Here is a 22,563-nt window from a genome sequence, read left to right as displayed (position 1 = left end):
AAGATGATTCTTTATGGGGACATATTGGACACACGCATAGGGATGTGACATTTAATGTATTTTTGGAGAGAAAAAAGTAGCTTCCTCTTAGTTTGCTTAGTTCATTCTCAAGATTTGGGAGTGAAGAGTAAATTTTTTTTTTTTTTTTTTTTTTGGTGGTACTGGGGTTCCTGGAAACCCTTCTACTTCCGGGCTACGCCTCCAGACCTATTCTTATACTGTTTTTATTTGGAAACAGGGTCTCTGAAGCCAGCACAGCTGGCTTCGAACCTGCGCGATCCTCCTGTAAGGGTGAAAATACATGAAACAGCGCTGGGCATGCATGGGTGTGGTGGCGCACGCTTGTAATCCCCCGGCTTGGGAGGTGGAGACGGGAGATCTTCGCCAGCAGAAGATCCTTCAATTGAATACCCTCCTCCCAATTTCCCCTTTGAACCTGGTTTGGCCTCTGAATGTAGGCCAGAGTGGAGCAAGTCTTACACCTGGGTTTCAGTCTCTTCTTATTCATTTATGCTCGTTCCTACTGCCACTTTTCTAGAGTCTGGACCCAGGGTAGACTACTACTCATGAGGCAGAGCTATAAGCAAGTGCTCTTTAAACCTGCTCTGAAGCAGGCCTTCTGTTTCTCAATCTGACCATTGTCAAGAGAGAGCACAGCCCAGATACAGTTTTATTTCCCCTTTAAGCCATAAATTTTTATCTACTTAAGACAGAGAGGCAAAATTGAGGGATAGTAGGTTTATTAGCATCACAGAATCCCTTTGTTCCATCCTCATCCAAGTCTGGGGGCCTTGGTCAGTTGGCAGGTTCAACCTGGTGGCCACTGGAGCTGTCGACCACCAAGTACATGAATATGCAGATGATAAACAGATTGTGCGCCCAGCTTTCCGTCATTGATCACTGAAATGGAGCTTGAGGTTAGGAGGTCAAGATCATAGGAGAGGTAAAAAATGAAGTTCATATTGAGGATTAGGAATTCATAGGTGAGGGGCCCAAGGGCCAAAAGTCACTCACCAAGTCGGAATCCATCCCCCAGGCCCTGAGCCTTTGCTGTCTTCTTGGCCACAAGGAGTAGGTGTCCTAGAAGCTATAGGGAGAGGGAAAGGACATAGGTGGCTTCTTTCATATGGAGCAAAACTTATTTATAGCTTAGTCCAAGGCTTCTCCCAGCCAACCTCTGGCCCTGCTCTCCCCACCTGCTGGTCCTCTTCTTCAGCTTGGCTAATACGAGGAATGGGCTTCTTGGGAATGACCAGGAAATGCACAGGAGCCTGTGGGGCCACATCACGGAACACGAGACACTGGGAGCAATGACAGGCCAGAGACCATCACATTATTTCATCAGGCCAGATGGTATCTGTGAAATACTCAAGGGAATTGGGCCCTAAGGGGACCCCACCTGCTGGTCCTCATATAAAATGTCGGCTGGGAGGCTTCTGTCTAGGATCCGGGAAAAGATGGTTGGGGCTGCTGCTCCAGGAGCTGCCTGCTGAGCCTTGGCCACTTCATTCCCGTCAGTCACACCTGCAGCTTCTCGGACCTGAAGACAGGTCAGACACATCCAAGAGAGAAAGTTGGCAATACCTCTTTTATGTTCTTAGTTGGAACTTGCAGAAGCTGGGCTGGGCTGTGATATTAATCCATTAGAGGGCACCAAGACATAATGGGTTAACTTCATTTTTCTAAGAACCTATTAGTGGTTCCTAGCCAAGGGAAAAATTCCTGAATTTGAGAGCCTTAGCAGGAAAGAAAGGGTACCAGATGGTGTTAGGCCTGGTTAGATAACAGGCAATATTACTATATTGGATTCAGGAGTATAAATGATTCCTGCTAATGTTGTCTATGAAATGTAGCACTGTCCAGGGAAAAGGATCCAGAATGGGAGTCTCAAGATTTAGGTTTCAGTTCCTATTCAACCCTCCTGCAGCTTCAAATATAAAGGGGTGGTTGGAGCTGGACATGGTGTCGCACACTTGAAATCCCAGTACTTGGGAGGCTGAGACAGGAGAATCATGGCTAGTCTCAGCTACTTAGTGAGACCCTGTTTCAAAATAAAAAATAAAATAGGGCCAGGGGTATATCTCAGAGGTAGAATGGCTCTGGGTTCAACCCCCAGTACAACAAAAAATGAATTAAAAAGTGTGGTTGGGCCGTCTTTTCTTTTTGGTCCTGGGGATTGAACACTGAGCATTTTATCTCCAAGCTAACCCCAGCATTCCCCCCCCCCACACACACACACCCCTTTTCAGTACTGGGATTGAACACAGGGACATTTTACCTCTAAACTACACCCCTAGCCCTTTTATTCTTTTTTTTTTTTTTTTTTAAACAGGGTCTTACTGAGTTGTGAAGGGCCTCACTACTTTCCACTAATCACAATCCTCCGGTCTCAGCCTCCCAATTGCTGGGATTACAAGTGTGCGTCACCATGCCTGGCTTCTGTTTATTTTGAAAGAAGATCTCACTAAGTTGCCAGCCGGCCCTCCTGTCTCAGTTGCCCACATATGGGGATTATAGGCATGTCCCACCGCACTTGGCTTTGCACCATCTCTTAAAGATGTCTTAAAGCTGTTTGCTCTCACCTTGTTAGTGTGTGTCCACTTATTGCCATTACTTGAACTTTGATCTTTAAGCCTTGTTACCTGTTTTATGTAGGTTTTAACGCATTTTCCCTGTTTGACACAAGTTGATCTCTTCCGATGTCAGGTCTGACCTCTTACTGTGGATTTTAACTCTAGTAGCCTGCATCAGCAGAATTATGTAAGAGTTCAGCCTTCCCAGTCAGAGGAGAGTGGAGGTAGGGATATCCCGGGTTCTCAGGGGCTAGGAGAAGGCTGAAGTGAGTGCGTCAGACTGGGGGGAAATGGACGGGATGAATTAAGACTGACTCCTGGGTCGCTTCTGAAAATTGGGGAAGATGAAAGGTTAACACTAATGCTCGTGATTAGGCCAGAGACCGAGGGGCAGGGGGCCAACTCTGAGAAGAGAAAGCTCACTCTCTGCAGAGGGCACGGATGAGGCTGCGGGAGGCGCCGGGACAGCTGGGCTCCAAGCAGGAGAGGGCAGCGGCCGCTGCACAGACCCTGCCCGGACCTCGCGGGTGCAGTGAGGCTGTCATCGCTAGTTGGTTCTTTCGCAGCGGTCAATCCGACCTCACTGCACAATCCCAGAGTGAGGTTGCAATCCTCGGGAGGAGCAGCGGCTCAGGACCCCCTCCTTGTCCCCGCGGCCACTTCTCACCTGCGCCCTCCAGGGCCCCGAGGCTACCACGGCTCTGCGCGCCGCGCGCAAACCCGCCGCCAGCACCACGGCCGCAGCCATCTTCCCGGACCTGCGGGAACCTCGACCGAGTGCGCACTCCGCTCCGCCTGCGCCGGGGCTGGGCGGGCTTTGGCCCTGGCCCTGCCACGCCATTGGAGCGCGTTGCTGGGCATTGTTCACCCATTGGCTCGGCCGCCACTTTAGAGGCGGAATTTTTCCCTCCCATTGGCTAATTTTCCCAACGCAGGGTCAATTTTCCATGTAATTGGCTTCTTTTAATCTTTTGCCTTTGTAGCCCCTAGTCTCACTACGGGATACATTTCTAACCTTTTCAAGCATTAAGAAACCTGGATATGGGATTTCTTTTCTTAGCTGTGTTTCACAGCCTTATCTAGGCTTAGATTGTGGCTCCCGAGCGGGCGGGGTTTCGTGTTCTTGGATGGCTCTGCTCCGGCCCCTTTTGGTAGTCGGGGAAGAGGGCTGGGCTCCGTCACCTGCGGCACAAAGGGCTAATGTACTTTAGACCCTTTTACCCCAGGGGCTGGAGGAGGGCGGGGTTCTAAGAGCATCCAAGGATTATAGGTTCCAAAAGCCACCTGGGCGGATCTAAGGGGGAACTGGAACTTTTTTTGTGTGTATTGCTTTTATTTCTTTTAATTGGTGGGGTCAATATCCAGTATTTTTCTTTACAAAGGACAGTTGCAGCCCTTGACCATTTCAAAGATATTTTTGCAGCTTTGCAAATTGAACCCAGGGCCTCAAGCATGCTGGGCAAGCGTTCTACCACTGTTCTACTGCTATCTCTCTACTCCTTAACTGTATTTAAAAAAAAAAAATTGAAACAGGGTATCACTGAGTTGCTCAGACTAGCCTCAACCTTTCGATTCTCCTGCCTCAGCCTCCACCTAGCAGAGATTGCAGGCGTGTGCCACCATACTAACACCATTTGAAAGAAAATTTTTTTTTTTTTTTTTTTTTTTTTTATGGTACTGGGGTTCCTGGAAGTCCTTCTACCTCCGGGTTACACTCCCATACCTATTTTATATATTTTTTTAATTGTTGGAAACAGGGTCTCTTAAACCAACCTGAGCAATCCTGTCTCACCTCCCAAGGGTAGGGATTACAAGTGTGCACCACCACGCCCGACTCATTTGAAAGTTTTTTTTTTTTTTTTTTTTTTTTTTTTTTTTTTTTACGGGTCTGGGGATGGAACCCAGGGGCATTTGACCTCCGAGCTATACCCCCTGCCCTATTTTTTATTCTATTTTGAAACCGGGTCTCACTGAGTTGCAGAGGGCCTCACTAAGTAGCTGAGGCTGTCCGCGAACCACGATCCTCCAGGTCTCAGCCTCCCGAATGCTGGGATTACAAGCGTGCCCACCACGCCCGGCTTCATTTGAAAGATTTTTAAAGGTCAATTCCACCTTAATGATATGTTCTCGTTAACACATTCACTCCACGGGTTAAATATGATGCCGTTTTCAGGGCAGTTTTGCCTCTTTTAAATCAAGCAAGGATGGGAGCAACCTATCTTTGCTGTACCACCAATAACCACTAATAAATATGTATCCATTGTTCTTTTATATCAGAGAGGTGTATAGTATGGTTAGCTGTGCTTGGCTTATTTGTTGTGGTGTTGTTGTTTGGTACTGGGGAACCCAGGGCGTTTTGCCTCTGAATTATACCTACAGCTGTTTTTTTTTTTTTTTTTTTTAACACAAGATCTCACTAAATTTCTCACAAAGTTGAGGAGGTCCTCTCTAAGTTGCAGAGGCTGGTGGTGAATCTGCAATTTTCTTGTCTCAGCTTCCCAAGTACTGGAATTACCATGTGTGCCTGGCAGTGTTTGGCATTTTCAGTGAGCCTGGTTTGCTAGGCAAGCACTCAGCCACTAAGCTGCATCCCCAGCCCTGTACCCTCTCTTTCAGATAGCTATATTATTGTTAGAAAGTCCTTTCTTCTCCAAAGGGCAGATATTTGATCCTGGGATTTCCCACAGGGGTGCTTAACAGTGCAGGCTGCATTCCTTTTCTTGGAAGGACAGATGGCTTCCCTAAATGTGAGGAAATACAGAACAGCCTCTTTTTCAGTGCTAGAGATCTCCCTGTTTCTGGGACACCTGAGGACCTTAAAGCTGTCCTGGAGAAGGGCCAGAGATAAGTGGAGCTGGGCTCTGGAAGAGGAAAGAAATCTAACTCTTGAGAGGTAGAGCGTACAAAGCACTTTGGTTATTTTCCTTGGCTTTGCATAGAGAGTGAGCAACACTGGTCATCCCTGGTTTACAAATCTAGTAAACGAGGCCCAAAGAGGAAAAGTTCTTCACTAGACACATAGAAACCATCAGTGCCAGTCTCTCCTACTCCCAGAACCACCACCTTGCACTTCCCTGTACTCCCCACAGCCACAGATGTTGAGCCCCGCCTCACAGTCTTCCCTGTTCCTGGCACTTACCATCACCTGCAGCTAGAGGTTCTCATTTGCTCTGCAGGCCGTGGCCTCGGTCTCCTATTCTCCAACCCACAGCACCACATCTGCTACCGGATCTCATCAAAGACTTCTATTCCCCTGTACACTCTTTTTTCAATCTGTCAGCTGATTCCTGGCATCATGTTCCTTATTTGTGTTGTCTACACCCTCCACATCAGCACGCCTACTTCTTTTGCCTTATTTTCCTGACACCCTCCTATCACCACCCATGAATCTAAAAATTGCTTCTCTTCTCTGACTAGGTTTTCACTTCTAACTGTACCTGAATTCTAAACTACGCACCACATCAGGATTTTCTTCAATTCCTCACGTTAGACTTCCCAAGCCTTCACCTTTCTCTTCCTGTCTCCTACTCCCCGCTCTTATACCTCTCCTGCTTCACAGGGGATATAGAAGCCATCAGACGGGAACTCTGACAAGGTCCTGCTCTGTGCAGTGCAGCAAAGGCTCCAAACTCTCTTGCTTCCTCTTGATCTTAGGAAGTAATGTCTCTCTTGTTCAAAGCAAATCCTGTCACCTCTGCCTTGACCTCCCTGCTCATCTCTATCTGGGTTCTTTTTTTGGGGGGGTCTGGAGATGGAACCCAGGGGCATTTGACCACTGAGCTACACCCCCTGCCTTGTTTTTTATTCTTTATTTTGAAACAGGGTCTCACTATGTTGCAGAAGGCCTCACTAAGTAGCTGAGGCTGTCCGCGAACCGCAATCCTCAGGTCTCAGCCTCTGGAATGCTGGGATTACAAGCCTGCGCCACCACGCCCGGCTCTCTATCTGGGTTCTTGTCTCACCACCAGGCATCTCTTCTCTCTCTTTTGCTTCCTGCAAGGTCTTTTTGTCCACTGGGCTCTTCCCCTTTTCTTTCCTAAAAAATGCTTCCTTCACTCCCTATCTCCCTCAGCATATTGTCTGACATCTTTCCTTTGTTTATATTCAAGCTTTTTGAGGACAGAGGGAGACTGGGAATTGGACCTAGAGGCATTCTACTTCCAATCTATACTCTTAGCCCTTTTATTTTTTCTATTTTTTTTTTTTTTTTTTTTTTTGGCGGTCTGGGGATGGAACCCAGAAGCATTTGACCTCCGAACTATACCCCCTGCCCTATTTTTTATTCTTTATTTGGAAACAGGGTCTCACTGAGTTGCGGAGGGCCTCACTAAGTAGCTGAGGCTGTCTGTGAACCGTGATCCTCCAGTCTCAGCCTCCTGAATGCTGGGATTATAAGCGTGCACCACCACGCCCGGCTTTATTTTTTTTTAATTTAATTTTTTTTTTTTTTTTTTTTTTTTGCGGGTCTGGGGATGGAACCCAGGGGCATTCGACCTCCGAGCTACACCCCCTGCCCTATTTTTTTATTCTTTATTTTGAAACCGGGTCTCACTGAGTTGCAGAGGGCCTCACTAAGTAGCTAAGGCTGTCTGTGAACTGCGATCCTCCAGGTCTCAGCCTCCCGAAAGCTGGGATTACAAGCGTGCGCCACCACGCCCGGCTTATTTTTTTAAATTTTGAAACAGGGTCTCACTGAGTTTCTGAGGGTTTCACTAAGTTGCGGAGGCTGGCCTTGAACCTGTGATCCTCAGCCTGCTAAAAACTGGGATTACAGGCATGTGCTGCCATGCCCAGCTTCATCCAAGCTTCTTGAAGAGACTCCTTGAAATTCACTGCCGTTTGGATTCTGCCTTTGCTGCACCAGTCTGTACCCTTTGAAGTCCCCCAAACTTTCTAATTTCATAACCCAGTGGGCACTTTCCATTCTTTATCTTACAGGAGCCTCAGCTACACCTGAAACCTCTGCCCACACTGTCCTTGTAACTCCCTCTCTCCTTGGCTTTCTTGAAACCATCCTCTCCTTTGATGCCAGAGCCAAAATTTTGAATGTGGATTTATTGGAGGCAGATGGCTGGATCCAACCTTTATCCTGCTTGGTGATGTCTCTTGTTCCCAGTAAGTGCTGACTCTAAGGTCTTGCAGTTAGGTCTTGGCACTCCCTGCTCAATACAGAACCAGGTCAGATCCCAGTGGCTTCCACTTTATTGCTGATCTGGGCCAGGCTCAGAAACACCTGTGCCACTTGTTGGCAATGTGTGTCCCTGGAGGAAGGAAGAGTAGAGGTGAGATGGTCAGGGACGGGGGTTAGGTGTGGGGCCAGGAGGGCGGCTGTGCGGGCCAGGGAGCACAGGGGGACTGGGTTGGGGGTGGGGATGACCAGAGAGCCCCTGCATCTGGAGGGCCTCGAAATCAGATCTGTTGAGGATGGCTTCTCGGAGGGCAGGCATCTCTGCAAAAGGCACATAATCTGCTCCTGGGGGTGGAAACCAATGCAGGTGTGGGATATGGGGGTGAGAGGATGCAGTCGTCTTGGAGGGGTGGTTGAGGGTGGGGGTGCTTTCTGACTACAGGTGCTGGGCTGGCCCCTGTACCAGGTTTCTTCCTCACCATGGGGCCTTCCTCCTCGTCGCCGTGTCTCCTCTGTCTCAAAGAAAGTCTCGTGTTCTTCCCAGCGCCGGTCACAAGCCGCACAGAGGAAATTAGATTCAAAAGAGTTGCAGGAACAGCCTGGGACAAAAGGGTGGCCAAGAAACGTGTAGGGACTGGGGATTCTCCTGGGATTTTCAGGTTTTCCTTACTCACCACATGCCCAAGAGTCTATCTTAGCAGTCCTATCTTTTTTTTTCTTTTTTTTTTCTTTTTTTTTCTTTTCTTTTTTCTTTTTTCTTTTTGGTACTGGGGCCTGAAGTAAGAAACAGTCTATCTCCAAGCTATATCCCAGCTCTTTTTATTTTGAAACAGTATCTTTCTAAGTTGCTGAGGCTAACCTTGAACCTGTGATCTTCCTGTCTCAGCCTCCCAAGTACTGCTATTGGAGGTGTGCTCCCATTCTCATCCCCTGTGTGTATCCAGTATCCCTTTCTCCCTACCCCAATACTCCTTGCACTAGCAGTTACCATGATGTCTGCAGGGGTGGGCTCCAGTGGCTGCGTGGTCTTCATGGCTATGTTTGCAGCGACATCGGGCCCTCCAGGCCTTGGGATCAAAGGTGGCCCGTTTCCTGAGCCAGAACTCACCCACCTCCTCGGGACGTGATGGGATGAAGCAGAACATGAGGCACCGGCACTGGCTCACAGTGCAGGGCACGGATATATCTATGAGAATGGGATAGGGTTAGGGTTTGACCAGCACCCTATAGGGGCTGGCCTTCCCATGCCAACCCCTCCCCTGTAAAAACATACACACAGACACACACAGACACACACACACACAGACACACACACACACACACACACACACACACACTCTCATACCCCCCCCCCCAAGGTATGAGTACAGTTTCCTTTTACACCTGACAGAGGCTGGTCACTTCTCCCCTACCTGAGATGATCTGGTGCTCTCTCAACAAGTGTCCACAAAAGCACTTGGACTCATCTCCGATCCGGAAACAGTCCCATAGGTAATGGGGGCAGCGCCAACCAATGTAGAGACCTAGGTGCGGGGTGATTGAGTAATAGGCAAAAGTGAGAAAGAAAAAGCCCTAAGCCCCCCTCGGTGTTCTGAGCTGTCCTGGGTGGGCTGGGCTCACCTGTACTCTCAGTCTGTTTGTCTCCACTCAGGAGTCCTCACCTTTACCCCGTAGACTTTTTTCCTCAAGGCTTTCTTATTGCCTCATTAAGTGTCTTCAATTCCCTTCCCATCCCAGGATCTACTCCATCTGTGTCAGCCTATCAGAGATGACTGAAGATAGTCTTCAGTTTCCAAGCAAGAGGATTTTTTTTTCCAGTACTAGGGATGGAACCCCAGGGGCATTCTACCTCCAAGCTACACCCCCAGCCCTATTTTTATTCTTTATTTTGAAACAGGGTCTCACTGAGTTGCAGAGGGCCTCATTAAGTAGCTGCGAACCCTATCCTCTGGTCTCAGCCTCCCAAATGCTGGGATTATAGGTATGTGTCACCATGCCAGGCCCAAGCAAGAAGATTTTTTTTTTTTTTTTTTTTTTGTGGTGGTACTGGGGATGGAGCCCTTCTACTTCCAGGCTTCACTCCCAGACCTATTTTATATTTTTATTTGGAAACAGGGTTTCTTAAGCCAGCGCGGCTGGCTTTGAGCCTGTGCCATCCTCCTGTCTCTGCCTCCCAAGTGCGGGGATTACAAGCGTGCGCCACCATGCCCGGCCAAGCAAGAGGATTTGAAGTGAAATTTTATTTGAAGAGGAACATGAACCTCACTGAGTTTTCTGTGGCCTTGGGGCTTCTCCTCTCCTCCCACCTCCCATTAGAGCCTAAATTTGCTTTGTTTCTTTGAAGTGTCTCAGTGAGGAAGAGGGAAGCTTACTGGCCAGGTGAACAGGAGGCAATGGGGATTGGCTCCTAAGGGGAATGGTGAGGGAAGGGGAAGAGGGGAACACGGAGGAGGAGGGGGAGGGCAAGCTGGGGCAGCCATGGTGCCAAGGAGGAGGAGGGCTTCCTCTCACTTGTCCAGGTTGGCTCCTTCATATATTCCTTCTGTGTTCCTGGTGTTAGGGAATAGCACTCTCTATGAACCTCAGAAGGGCTGCCTGTGGCTTTCCAAGGGCCTGGAGAAGGTGCTCAGAAGTCATGGCTCAAGAAGACCAAAATTTATAAGTTGTGAAGCTAAGAAAGGAGGCATGGAGCCGGGCGTGGTGGCGCGTGCTTGTAATCCCCGCACTTGGGAGGGAGGTGGAGACAGGAGGATCGCGCAGGTTTGAAGCCAGCTGTGCTGGCTTAAGAGACCCTGTTTCCAAATAAAAATATAAAATAGGTCTGGGAGTGTAGCTCAGAGTAGAAGGGTTCATCCCCAGTACCACCACCACCACCAAAAAAAAAAAAAAAAAAAAAAAAGGAGGCATGGAAAGGAAAGTAAGGTAATAATAATAAGCATCCCTAAGCACCAGCAAGAGGCCACAACCCTCAAGAGCCGGGTTTCTGCAATGAGATCTGAAGCTGTCATGCTTCATGGCAGTCTCACCATGAGGCAAGGGCGGAGCTGTGTGGACAGGGTAGGAGATGTAGGAAGCACCGCCCACTCAGGCTGTCTTGTCCTTCAGGAGAGCAGAGCATATCCCAACTGCCTGGGCCCCTCCTCTGACCTTCCATAGCCCTTTGCTCAGTGCACTGTAATGCACTGTTCACTTGTATTCCCACTAGTCTCCTCAAGGGAGGGTCTGTCTTTTCATCCTTATTTCTAGTCCTAGCACAGGGCTTGGCATGAGATGCTCAGAGGACATAGACTGCCTGGCTGAATAAGTGTGTAGGCAAATTCCTTCGGGAGAGACTCAGCATTCCAGGCATAAACCTGAAATTCCATAAGGAGACTGAGAAGGAATTGGTATGCTGTGTGTGTGTGTGTGTGTGTGTGTGTGTGTGTGTGTGAGAGAGAGAGAGAGAGAGAGAGAGAGAGAGAGATGATGAAACTCAGAGGTATTCTACCAGTCCTATTTTATTTTTTATTTTGAAACAGGGTCTTGCTAAGTTGCTGAGGGCCTTGCTAAGTTGCTGAGGCTGGCCTCGGACCTATGATTCTCCTGTCTCAGCCTCCCAAGTACTGGCATTCCAGGGGTGTGCCACCACGCCTGGCTTGCTCTGGGTTTTGGTTCTGACCAGGGTCACAGTTGAAAAGTCTGTGTCTCAGGCCAGGTTTTCTTGTCTTACCCATAATTTCTTAGGATCTAAAGCCTGTCTAGGTGTGGCTTTTGGCTCGGCTACTTCTGTCTTGATACCGACAGCCTGTAACGCCAGTGCCCTTTTACTCCAGGGAGGCTCAGTTGAGGGCACAGGGCACAGGCAGTGTCACAATGGGGTGGGTGGGAGCCAGGATTCCAGGAGAATTCCGAGCTTCATATGGAGTAGCAGGACGCAGTGGATAAGCAGGTGAGCTAGAGAAGTGACAGGAACTGTTCCTGTAGGTCAAGGCTCAGCCTGAGGGCCCAAAGGAGTCAATCTGAGCACTGCTGTAGGAATCAGTGCTGAGCTTATTTATTTTATTTTTGGTGGTACTGGGGTTCCTGGAAGCCCTTCTACCTCCGGGCTACACTCCCAGACCTATTTTATACTTTTTATTTGGAAACAGGGTCTCTTAAGCCAGTGGTTGGCTTCGAACCTGCGCGATCCTCCTGTCTCCGCCTCCCAAGAGCGGGGATTACAAGCGTGCGCCACCATGCCCGGTAATGCTGAGCTTTTAGATGAAGAGTTTGAATAGGGAGGCTGGCAACCACACCTCAGATTCTCTTCTATTATTCTAAGCAGTGCTATTAAAGTGGGGCAGTTGTCATCTGGTTATGGCTTCCATGTCCTGATTTAAAATCCCCTTCCTGTTCTAGGTGTACAAGGACTGGCAGAGGGAGAAGAAATTATCTGGGTCTCTATTCTGAGTATACAACACAGTCCAAGTCCATAATCCCACAATCGCACTTGTATTCGCTCTCTTTCTTTCTCTCTCTCTTCTCTCTTCTCTCTCCTCTCTCCTCTCTCCTCTCTCCTCTCTCCTCTCTCCTCTCTCCTCTCTCCTCTCTCCTCTCTCCTCTCTCCTCTCTCCTCTCTCTCTCTCTCTCTCTCTCTCTCTCTCTCTCTTTCTCTCTCTCTCTGTTCTGGGAGTTGAACCTAGGGACATTCTACCTCTGAGCTATGCCCTCAGCCCTATTTATATTTTTCATTTGGAACAGGGTCTTGCTAAGTTGTGGAGGGCCTCACTAAGTTGCTGAGGCTAGCTGAAAACCCACGATCCTCCTGCCTCAGCCTTCCATGTACTGGGATTATAAGTGTGGGCCACCATGCCCGGGTGCATGTCTTTTTATGCCTAGACAGATAGCTGACTTTACATGAAGTGTCAGCAGCCTAGACCTCTCTCCTGAGCATCAGACCCACAGAGACAACTGTCTATTACTTTCACCAATGTGTTCCACAAGGCATTTTTAATGTGTCATATCCAGTTTCCCCTCCAAACACAGACCTCATCCAACATTTATCCAGTTCTGACTCTGTTTTAGGCTTAGTTAATGGCACCATCAGTCAGTCAGCTTCTTAAGTCAGAAAACCCTAGCTGTTGTCCCAGGCATTTCTGATTCTTTTATTCTATACATCCAACAATCCAAGAATCCAGTTTTCTCCAGCCCCACTCTTGTACACACTGCTTGGATTAGTCCAATGTCTCGCAATGCTGTCTATCTCCAATCTTGTCTTTTTCCACCCTATTCTACTGCTAGAGTGATTTTCTTTTTTGGAGGTACTAGGAACTGAACCCAGGGCATTCTATCTCTGAGCTATACTCCCAGCCCTTTTTATTTTGAAACAGGGTTTCACTAAATTGCCAAGGCTGGCCTTGAGACCTACTCTCTCAGTTTCCCAAGTACTGGCTGTTTGGGTATACCTCCATGGTGTACCACCTTGTCTGGCTTAGAGTGACTGAGTGTGTGTGTGTGTGTGTGTGTGTGTGTGTGTGTGTGAGATTGGGGTTTGAACCCAGGGGTGTACTACCTATGAGCTATATCCTCAACCCTAACCAGGTCATGAACCTGCAACCTTCCTGCTCAACCTTTCCTGTACTAGTATTGCAGGCATGTGCCACTATGCCTGGCTAAAATGATCTTTTAAAAAGAAATTGGTAGCCAGGTGTGGTGGCACACGCTTGTAATCCTAGAATTTGGGAGGCTGAAATGGGAGGATTGGATCGTGGCTTGCGACCAGCCTCAAGCACTTAGTGAGGCCCTTTGCAACTCAGTGAGATCCTGTTTCAAAATAAATAAAAAATAGGGCTGGGAGTATAGCTTGGAGGTAGAATGGCCCTGGGTTCCATTCCTTAGTACTGCAACCCCCCAAAAAACAAAAGCAAAAACAACAACAAAAAACAAATTGGTAGACTTCCGGGAAGATGGCGACCGAGAAAAGCAGGGCTTAAGAGCCCCGCTAACAACAAATCTCCATTACCACAAAATCAGCGCCTTTCAAAGCCAGAAAACAACATCACCAGAGAAACAAAAAAATCACCAGGCTCCAGAGAGAAAGCGGACTGAGAACAGAGCCACAGAGGAGATCCTCATGCCCGAGGACGTGGCCTCACGCCCGAGGACGCAGCAGCAGCGCCATACTGCCGGCGGCACCGGCAAATTCACGGGACGGCCACAGCAAGCCGAGGGGAGTCGCTGTGGAACAGCCAGGCGGGATTTCTCGGCGCAGAGGGCATCTAAAACTCCCAGAGGCCGAGCTCAGCACATGCTGCAGAATTCAGAGTGGAAATCAAAACCAAGAAAAAAAAACGCCAGCCCCACAGCCGAGGGCGTAGCAGCGGCGCCATATTGCCACCGGCGGCAGCAGCACCGAATTCACCAAATTCAGTACAGCTACATCTGCGTACTCAAGAACAGTGAGTCAAATTGCAGGCCACAGAGGAGAAATCCCAGTACTGTACTCCCTGGGACTTGACCCAGTGGGGGAGGGGCAGTGGCAGAGATATCACACCATAGGAAAACGTGCAACCTGGCACCCCCCCACAGTCTAAAGCAGCCTCTATCGACTCTCTGGGTCGGAGACTCTGTGATACAACCCAGTAAAGGAGTAGTGGGGTCTGAGATACTACTGACTCGAGATCAAGAGCACCTTAAGTGAAGTCATAGTGACCCAAGGGAAGAACCCAGAGAAGGCACAAACTTCCGAAATCATGGGAAAGAGGAATAATACTGGAGCAATGAATGCTCACAACCCCACAACATCAGAACCCGATAAAACAGAAAATCAGAGATTTCTAGAAGATCAAATCAGGAAAATAACTGTAGAAATAATAGAGGTGCTTCGAAAAGAACTCAGAGAGAGCCAAAAAGAGATAAAGGATGCAATTAATGAAGTAAAGGCCTCAATTCAAAGCACAAACAACTGATTAGAACACATGGAGAGCAGAATCTCGCTCTTAGAAGATGAGCAATCCAAAAATGAACGCATAGTTTCTAATCTAGAAAAAAATATCCGACAGCAGGAATTTGACATTGAAGAAATATGGGCCCATTTTAAGAGAGCTAACCTAAGAATAATTGGAATAGAGGAGGGAAAAGAAAGTGAAACCAAAGGGATCAACAATCTCTTCAAGGAAGTAATAGCAGAAAATTTTCCAAACATAGAGCAAGAGGTTGATACACAGGTCCAGGAAACTTATAGAACTCCCTTTAGACAGGATCGGAGAAGAGGATCCCCACGCCACATAATTGTCAAAATGACCAATGTGGAAGCCAAGCAGAGAATCTTAAAGGCAACAAAAGCAAAGGGCCAAGTGACATTCAGAGGCAAACCAATTAGAATCACTCCAGACTTCCCAAACCAAGTTATGAGAGCCAGAAGGGCTTGGAGTAACATATTCCCAATTCTGAAAGAAAACAACTTCCAGCCAAAAATTTCCTGCCCAGCAAAACTTTCTATCAAATTAGATGGAGAAATAAGAAGCTTCCATGACAAACAGAAACTGAAGGAATTTATGTCTTCAAAACCAGCACTAGAGAAAATACTCAAAGAGATTAACTACAAAGAAGAAATAGGTAACACACACCAGAACTAGAGAAACAAGATTTTCCATACAACAGACAACTAAGTTTGGTTATCTGTGGAGATTCATTATTTATGTTAGTCTTTTACCTATCTCTAAAGGGTATTGTTTGCCTTTATTGTTGTTAATTTTTAGGATTTCTAGTTGGAATATTAATATACCTTCAGATATAGCATTTGGAAATATTTTATCCCATTCTATTAGTAACTGTTAACTCTGTTTACATTGTCTTTGGATATACAATATTTTTTTTATTTTTTAGGGAGTTTGTATACTCTTCTGTTGCCTGTGCCATTGAAATCATAACCAAGAAATCACTGCCAATTTCAATGTTGTGAGGTTTTATGACCCAGATTTTCTCCTAAAAGTTTATAGTCTTAAGATTTATATTTAGGTCTTTTATCTATTATGAGTTAATATTTGTATATGGGATTAGGTAAGGGTCCAATTTTATTCTTTTCCATGTAATTATTATTTTTCAACAATATTTAGTTAAAAGATTATTATTTCCACCACCAAATGTTCGTGGAAACCTTGTCAAAAATAACTTGACAATATAGGGAAGAATTTAGCTCTAGGCTTTTATTTAACTCCAATGGTTTATATATCTGCCTTTAGAATAGTACTACACTGTTTCAATTATTGTAGCTTTATATGGTTTGAAATCAGAAAATATATATCTTCTAGCTTTGTTCTTTTTCAAGATCATTGTGGGTACCTAGAGTCCATATTCCATATTAGGATAGATTTTTTTTCTGAAAAATAAATATATAAATATATGATAGTTTCACCTAAAAAAATAGAAAAAAATATTCTCTGGTAAGAAAGAAAGCAAAAAGAAATATTGAAATGTTATCTTTAAGTCATCAAAAGCTTGGTATCAGACAAATGAAACTGTTAAGTGAGATTATCATTTTTAATTTTGGATAAATTGCTATAATACTAGATGTCAATCACTAAGCCAAGCATGGGAGGGAGGGATAGGGAGAGAATGGGGTGGGGGCTGACTGGGCATTGTGTGCATGTATGTCTACAAAAGTATGTATCCCACTATGATGTATGAATACAGTGCACCAATTTAAAAAAAAAAAAGAAATCCAATCACCTGTGTTATAATGTTTCTTGCCCTGTCTACTAACTGTAATATAAGTATTGCCTTATAGGGGATGGCAGAGCAGACAGGACCAGACAAATCTGCAATGCAGCCTATGGATCTTGATAAAGGAGGGCCTGGACTAAGCCCTAGAAACAAAAAGACTCTGGAAGGATCAAAGGAGATCCTAGAAGACTGAATTTCCCCAAAACGGACTTTGGGTGTGACCCCCGCCTTTACGAACACCTGCCTGCTCAGGATGCCTTTCTGGACTCTAGAACCTTGCCCCCTAGGGCTCACCTGTGAGGCCGGAAACCTGATTCCAATGACAAAGGCCAAGGGGGCTGACTTTAATCACCTAGTCCCCGACATAGTAAACTGTGACACCATAGATCTTTTATCCTGTTTATCTTGTTTACACTTAATGCCTCACTATTGTCGTTTGGTGCTTACACGGAGTATAGGGTATAAATACTGGTGATGGAAAAAAAAAAAAACAAATTGGTAGCTGGGTGTGGTGGCACACGCTTGTAATCCCAGTACTTGGAAGGCTGAGACAGGAGGATCACAGGTTCAAAGCCAGCATCGGCAACTTGGTGAGTCTCTCTGCAACTTAGTGAGACCCTGTTTCAAAATAAAAAACAGGGCTGGGGATATAGCTCAGAGGTAGAATGTCACTGGGTTCAATCCCCGGTACTACAAAACAAATTGGTTCATGTTCTTGTCCTACTTAAAATCTTTTAGTGATTCTCAGTTGCCCTCCGGATATAATCTCAACTCTAGCTTGGCATGGAAATGCCCACATAATTTTGCCCTCCAGACTGAGCTGGGCTGATAATTCTCTGCACCAAGGAAAATGCAGTGCTGCAGTTTCTTAAGATACTTTGTCTCATCATGTCTCACCTTACTCTCTCGAGTTGCCCACCTCCTCTTACCATCTTATAGATATCAGCTTAGAAGTATTTCCTTTTAAGTCTTATTATTCCTCTAGTACCTTAAACTGGGTGCCCTTTTCTCTGCTCCTGCAGTCTTCTGGGTATAGCAGTTATTAAAGCAAATTATAATTGTCCTTTTACTTATTGGTGTAGCTCAGAATGAAAATTATTTGAGGGATTTTTGTCTTTGAAACTTTATTAGTTCCACCTATATTCCAACTATATTCCAGGCTCAATGCCTGGAATGTAGTTGGTGCACAAATGTTCTTGAAAAAAAATTTTTTTAAAAAAGCTTACACTTGACATTCGACATACATTTGACATTCTACATACATGTGACATCTACAAACAGTACATCTACATGTACTGTTGACACTTGACATGTCTCTACTAATCACAGATACTGTTACAGAGTCTTGATCTCTAGAGTCTCAAGATACCCAATATGCCGGGCATGGCAGTACATGATTGTAATTCCAGTACTCTGGAGGCTAAGACAGGAGGACCATAATTCGTGGCTAGCCTCAGCTACTCAGTGAAGCCCTCTGCAACTTAGTGAGACCCTGCCTCAAAATAAAGAATAAAAAATTGGGCTGGGGGTATAGATTGAAGGCAGAATGCCACTGGGTTCAATCCCCACTACTGCAAAAAAAAAAAAAATCCCCAATATTAGGAGGGAAACCTGAATATCTTTGTTCAGGATTGACTTATGCTTAAATTTATGCATAAACTTCTTGTTTAACCAGAAAAATGAAGATGTTTGATTCAAAGAAGAAATGTAGTAGTGGTCTTGAAGAATAGACAGTAGACAGATGGACCCAAGGAGAACAAGTGAACTGAACAAATCCTGCATTTGCAAGAAATAAGCAAGAGAAACAGAAGATGTTAAAATAAGCAAACAACAACAAAACAGTCTCAGTGCCTAAAATAAAATAAACTGAGAAACAAATGAGATCATTGTGACTTTCTTGGGTAGAGGTAGAGGAGGGAGGGTCCCAGCATGGGGATGGGGAAAGTAAACTGTACACAGGAGGGATAAGGATATAGAATTACCTGGCTGTCTTTATTTCTTGGGTTTTCTGAAATAGCTCTATTCCCATAAGGGGAAAGGATGTATGAAATATAAATATACCAAAATAAATGTAGTGGTATCTATTGAATTCAGTTTGGAAATCCCAGAATTCTCATAGGAGGTCAGGGTGGCTGTCTTACCGAATTCCTATAACATTATGAAGCTCAATTACACAGGTATGTTCACAGGTTTGCGTGTTTGCACGTGTTTACATATCTCATCTGCACACTCACTAAACAAAGACAGACATAGTTTGCCCCTAACAGGACTGTTGAGAGTACTAATTCTGGGATGAGATTTGGATTCAACAGGGCTAGAGGATATAGCTCTTCTTTTTGGTGGGGAAACTCAGCTTTGGGGTACCCAGATGATTATGGATCTGGCATGCAGGAATGACAGTCTTTAATAGAGTTCCAGCAAAGGGACTAATGCCTTTTGCCATATGGGAACAAGTTTCCTAGAGACTACCCAGGGTTCTGGGAAATAGGGTCTGTCTGGTACAGGATCTCTGGGCCTTAGATATGGGGCTGGCCTCTGGGTCTTCTGTTTTCGTTTTTTTTTTTTTTTTTTAAACAATTTCAATGCAGTCGCTCATCCCTACCTGGGTTTTACATGATTACATGAGTATTCCCACTTTTTGTCAGACCTATCTTGGCATTTCTTGGCCTATCTACCTTTTCCCCTTCCAGATTCAAGGTAGGTAGCATGACCATTTCCACAGTGATAGCTATCTATTGAATGGGCATGTTCCCAGAGTCTGTTGGATTAACCTCTATCCTTAGGGCCTGAACAGGCCTCTGAAAGGCCACCCTGGCTCACCTGTCTGGATGGCATTCAGGGCTGCATTCTTCTCCCACTGGAAGAGATGATTCAAATGAGAACGGAACTGCTCTCTGTGCATCGCCTTGGCCACTTCCACCAGCTCTGCCTGCTGAGCAGGGACCACCGGGCGGCCTGTGTAACCTGGGAAGGGAGGGGCTGAGTGACTGGGGGGGAAGTGAGGAGGTCTTAAAACTAAGAGGAAGCCGGGCGTGGTGGCGCAAGCTTGTAATCCCCGTGCTTGGGAGGTGGAGACAGGAGGATCGCGCTGGCTTAAGAGACCCTGTTTCCAAATAAAAATATAAAAATAGGTCTGGGAATGTAGCCCAGAGGTAGAAGGGCTTCCAGGAACCCCAGTACCACCAAAAAAAAAAAAAAACCTAAGGGAAGGGCCATGTCCAAGAGTAACGTGGTCCCCTCTTTTGAGGCAGGTCAAAGACGGAAGGCAGTGGTGAGCACACGGGGTGGAGCACTTACGGCTAACTTCTTTCTTTCCCTTTCTCTTGCCCAGGTGGTGTCCAGGCTGGGCTGTGTGAGCAGGGCTGTCACTGGTGTCCATTCCTTTCTGGTCCTCTTCTGCCTTCTGCTTTGCAGATGCGTCCACCTGAAACTGGGCTGAAGGGCCTGCGAGAGAGTGCTTTGGAAAGGGCTCAAATTCAGGAACCTGGGTGGACTTCCTTATCTTTGGGCCCTCATTGGAAGAAGACTTAGAGAGGAAATCTTGCAAAGAATCAGAAGAAACCCTAGAGCTATGGATTTCTGATGAGGGCGGAAAAATAATGTGTTTGTTTGGGACCTCAGAGAGGTGTGTCTTAGAGGTAAGAGCCTCTACAGGGATCTCAGAGGTGGACTTTTCTGAAGAGGCTACATAGATGGAAGGCTTCACAGTGTTTGCAGAGGTATGGGGCTCTAAAGGGTTTTCAGAGACAGAAGGCTCTACAAGGCTCTTGGAGGCTTGGTGCTCTAAAGGGGTCTGGGGGATGGAAGGCTCCAAGGGGGCTTTGGAGATAGGGGGCTCCTGTAAGTCATCAGTAGAGTGGTCCTTTGACGAGGGGTGTTCTGTTGTTTCCATGGTGGTAGAGGCTCTTCTGTGTCCTTGTCTGCTTCTATCTAGTGGTAGAATAAAGCACAGGCTTCATTAGATCAGGATCGAAGGGTCTGCAAGTCAGGGCAGAGTTCAGTGTTCACATGAAGTTATAGAATTGAGGTAAGTTAGTGCCATGAGGCTCACTCGTGTGTCCAAGGCCTCATGTGGTATGCTGCTCTGGGATGTCAGGGAGCTGGAACTTAAAGATTGAAAGGCTGAAAGAACCAGAATTCCATATAGGTATTAGCAGAGGACTATACCCCAGGAGGGAGCTCAGATACAGCTACTCATACAGTCCAAGAACAGGGTCCAGGGCATGGCTTAGGACTCTAAGGCCAGGCTTCGGAGTTCCAGAGACTGGGAATACCAAGCCAGAATTGGGATTGGCTTTCAAGAGTGTGGGAGAATGCCATCAGGCCTAGGGCGGGACCCTGCAGTCTGATTTTGTTTTAGGGACCACATACACATACACCTACTCTTGAGGATGTCATCATGCTTAAGGCTCAACTACTTCCAGCCATATGCTGCTGACTTCTAAATCCATAGATCCAGTGCAGAGCCCTTGTAGTTCACATTCATACCCAACTGCCTGTGGGACATTTCTAACTGGATGGCCCATAGAAATCAAGACTGACTGAACCCTGGGAACTGTCCTAGTCTCTTTCCCCCTAAGTCCCTATCTTCAAAGAGTCATCAAGAACTATATTTCCTGTCTTCTAAATAGTCCTGAAATGCATTCTCTCCTTTCCTCTCCTTCCAGTTTTGTTCAAGTTCTCATTATACTCTGGATTGTGTAATAATTTTGCTCCTCCACTGCCATCCACAGTATATTAATTCATTCACGCATTTTTCATCTGTTTATGTAACTTTTACAAAGAGCCTTATCTTACACTTTTACTCAGGTACTATGTACAAGTGGGCTTAGATGAATTTGGGAGACAAGTTAACTAACAATAACAAGTGAGTTGATGTTGTGCCAGGGTTAAGCCCAGGATGTTGTGGGGAGAGACTATACCTAATTTATTCTGGAAGGATATCGAAAAGAGGTAATTCTCTTTCTTGACCCAATCCAGATGTTTCCAAAAAGGAAACATCTGGCCTTCCCTTCCTTAACAACCATCAGCGAGCAGGGTGTGGTGGCACATGACTTAAATTCTAGCACTTGGGAGGCAGAGACAGGAGGATTTCAGGTTCAAAACCAGTCTCAGCAGTGTAGGGAGACCTAGAGTGACCCTCACAAACCCAAACACATCAAGGACCAACCCACAGTATCCTCATCTTACCTAGAGACTTTTTTTTAAAACTCCTGTCCCTAGTGAGACCCTGTTTCAAAATTTTAAAAGGGGGGGGGGTGTAGCTTGGAGGTAGAATGCCCCTGGGTTCACAATAGCACAAATAAACAAAACAACAAGTCACAAAAAACATTAAGTCCTACTTTACTAGCCCTGACATTGAAGGTCTGTCATCATTTGCAACACTACCTGGGAGTTCCTGCCTTAACTTCCCCCATGCTCCAGAGACACTAGATACATCACTTCTGAAGTGCATCAGAACCTGCTCAAAGGGAAAGTTTGGGATGGGAAGTAGAGACAGAGGTAGGATGGTGGGCAGGAAGATGACAAGAGCCAGCTAGAGGGAAAAGGGCCCTGAGAGTGGAGAACCAGATAGATGAGAGAAGAGAATGAGAAGGGAGGAGGGAACTGGGTGAGGAGGAGGTTGTAAAGATGAAAAGTAGAGAATGGGCGGTGGAAAGACGAAAAGTGTTAGGGGAGAAACAGGTTGGAGGTTTGGAGGAGGAGGCTGGGATGAGAAACCACATACCTCTGGGCTTTGGCTTGGTTATTTTGAGTCCTTAGGTCAGGATCTTGCGGTAGTGTGAAGGGGGAGTTGCTGGTCCCGAGGGAGGGAATGCTCCTGGTCGTAGATGCGTCTGGCTTTAGAAACTGAGCTGTGAAAGGCCTTAGTTGAAAGTCTACTATTTTGTGGACACTTGGACATCAGCAGACCTTCGCAGAGGGACTCTGGTCTGACCTGGGGAGGGACGGTAAGGGAAAAGGACAAGAGGGGCCCAGGGCCGGTGTGGGTGGACTGTGAATGAAGCCTCTAGAACCTGGCGGGCCGGGAGAGGAGGGATCCGTTACTAGGGCAACCGGAACGCCCAGTGGTCTCCACGGCAACAGCAGTCCGGTCACCGGAGTGGGCTGCATTGACCTGGTGGTCGTGGGTCTTGAAGGAGTCGCTGGGTAAGATGTGAGGATACTGTGGATTGGTCC

The 22,563-nt window shown here is 46.5% G+C and overlaps 2 protein-coding genes across 2 annotated transcripts; both read right to left on the bottom strand.

Moving 5' to 3' along the window:
- Window positions 1–808: 808 nt before the first annotated feature.
- On the bottom strand, window positions 809–3,321 carry HINT2 (histidine triad nucleotide binding protein 2; the record flags this gene model as incomplete). The annotated part of the gene is made up of 5 exons (XM_080709326.1): window positions 809–900; window positions 1,015–1,087; window positions 1,197–1,301; window positions 1,400–1,540; window positions 3,241–3,321. The coding sequence occupies 5 exons, from the start codon at window positions 3,319–3,321 to the stop codon at window positions 809–811; spliced, it is 492 nt and encodes a 163-aa protein (XP_080565452.1).
- A 4,543-nt stretch (window positions 3,322–7,864) lies between these two features.
- FAM221B (family with sequence similarity 221 member B) lies at window positions 7,865–22,497 on the bottom strand (the record flags this gene model as incomplete). The annotated part of the gene is made up of 8 exons (XM_080708934.1): window positions 7,865–8,046; window positions 8,181–8,300; window positions 8,690–8,887; window positions 9,114–9,224; window positions 19,204–19,347; window positions 19,681–19,827; window positions 22,297–22,321; window positions 22,432–22,497. The coding sequence occupies 8 exons, from the start codon at window positions 22,495–22,497 to the stop codon at window positions 7,865–7,867; spliced, it is 993 nt and encodes a 330-aa protein (XP_080565060.1).
- Between the last annotated feature and the right edge of the window lie 66 nt (window positions 22,498–22,563).

This window comes from Muscardinus avellanarius, assembly GCF_963383645.1.
Source record: "Muscardinus avellanarius genome assembly, chromosome: 13".
NCBI classification, from domain to species: domain Eukaryota; kingdom Metazoa; phylum Chordata; class Mammalia; order Rodentia; family Gliridae; genus Muscardinus; species Muscardinus avellanarius.
The sequence above is the reverse complement of the archived record's forward strand: the minus strand, read 5'-3'. Positions and strand labels throughout refer to the sequence as shown.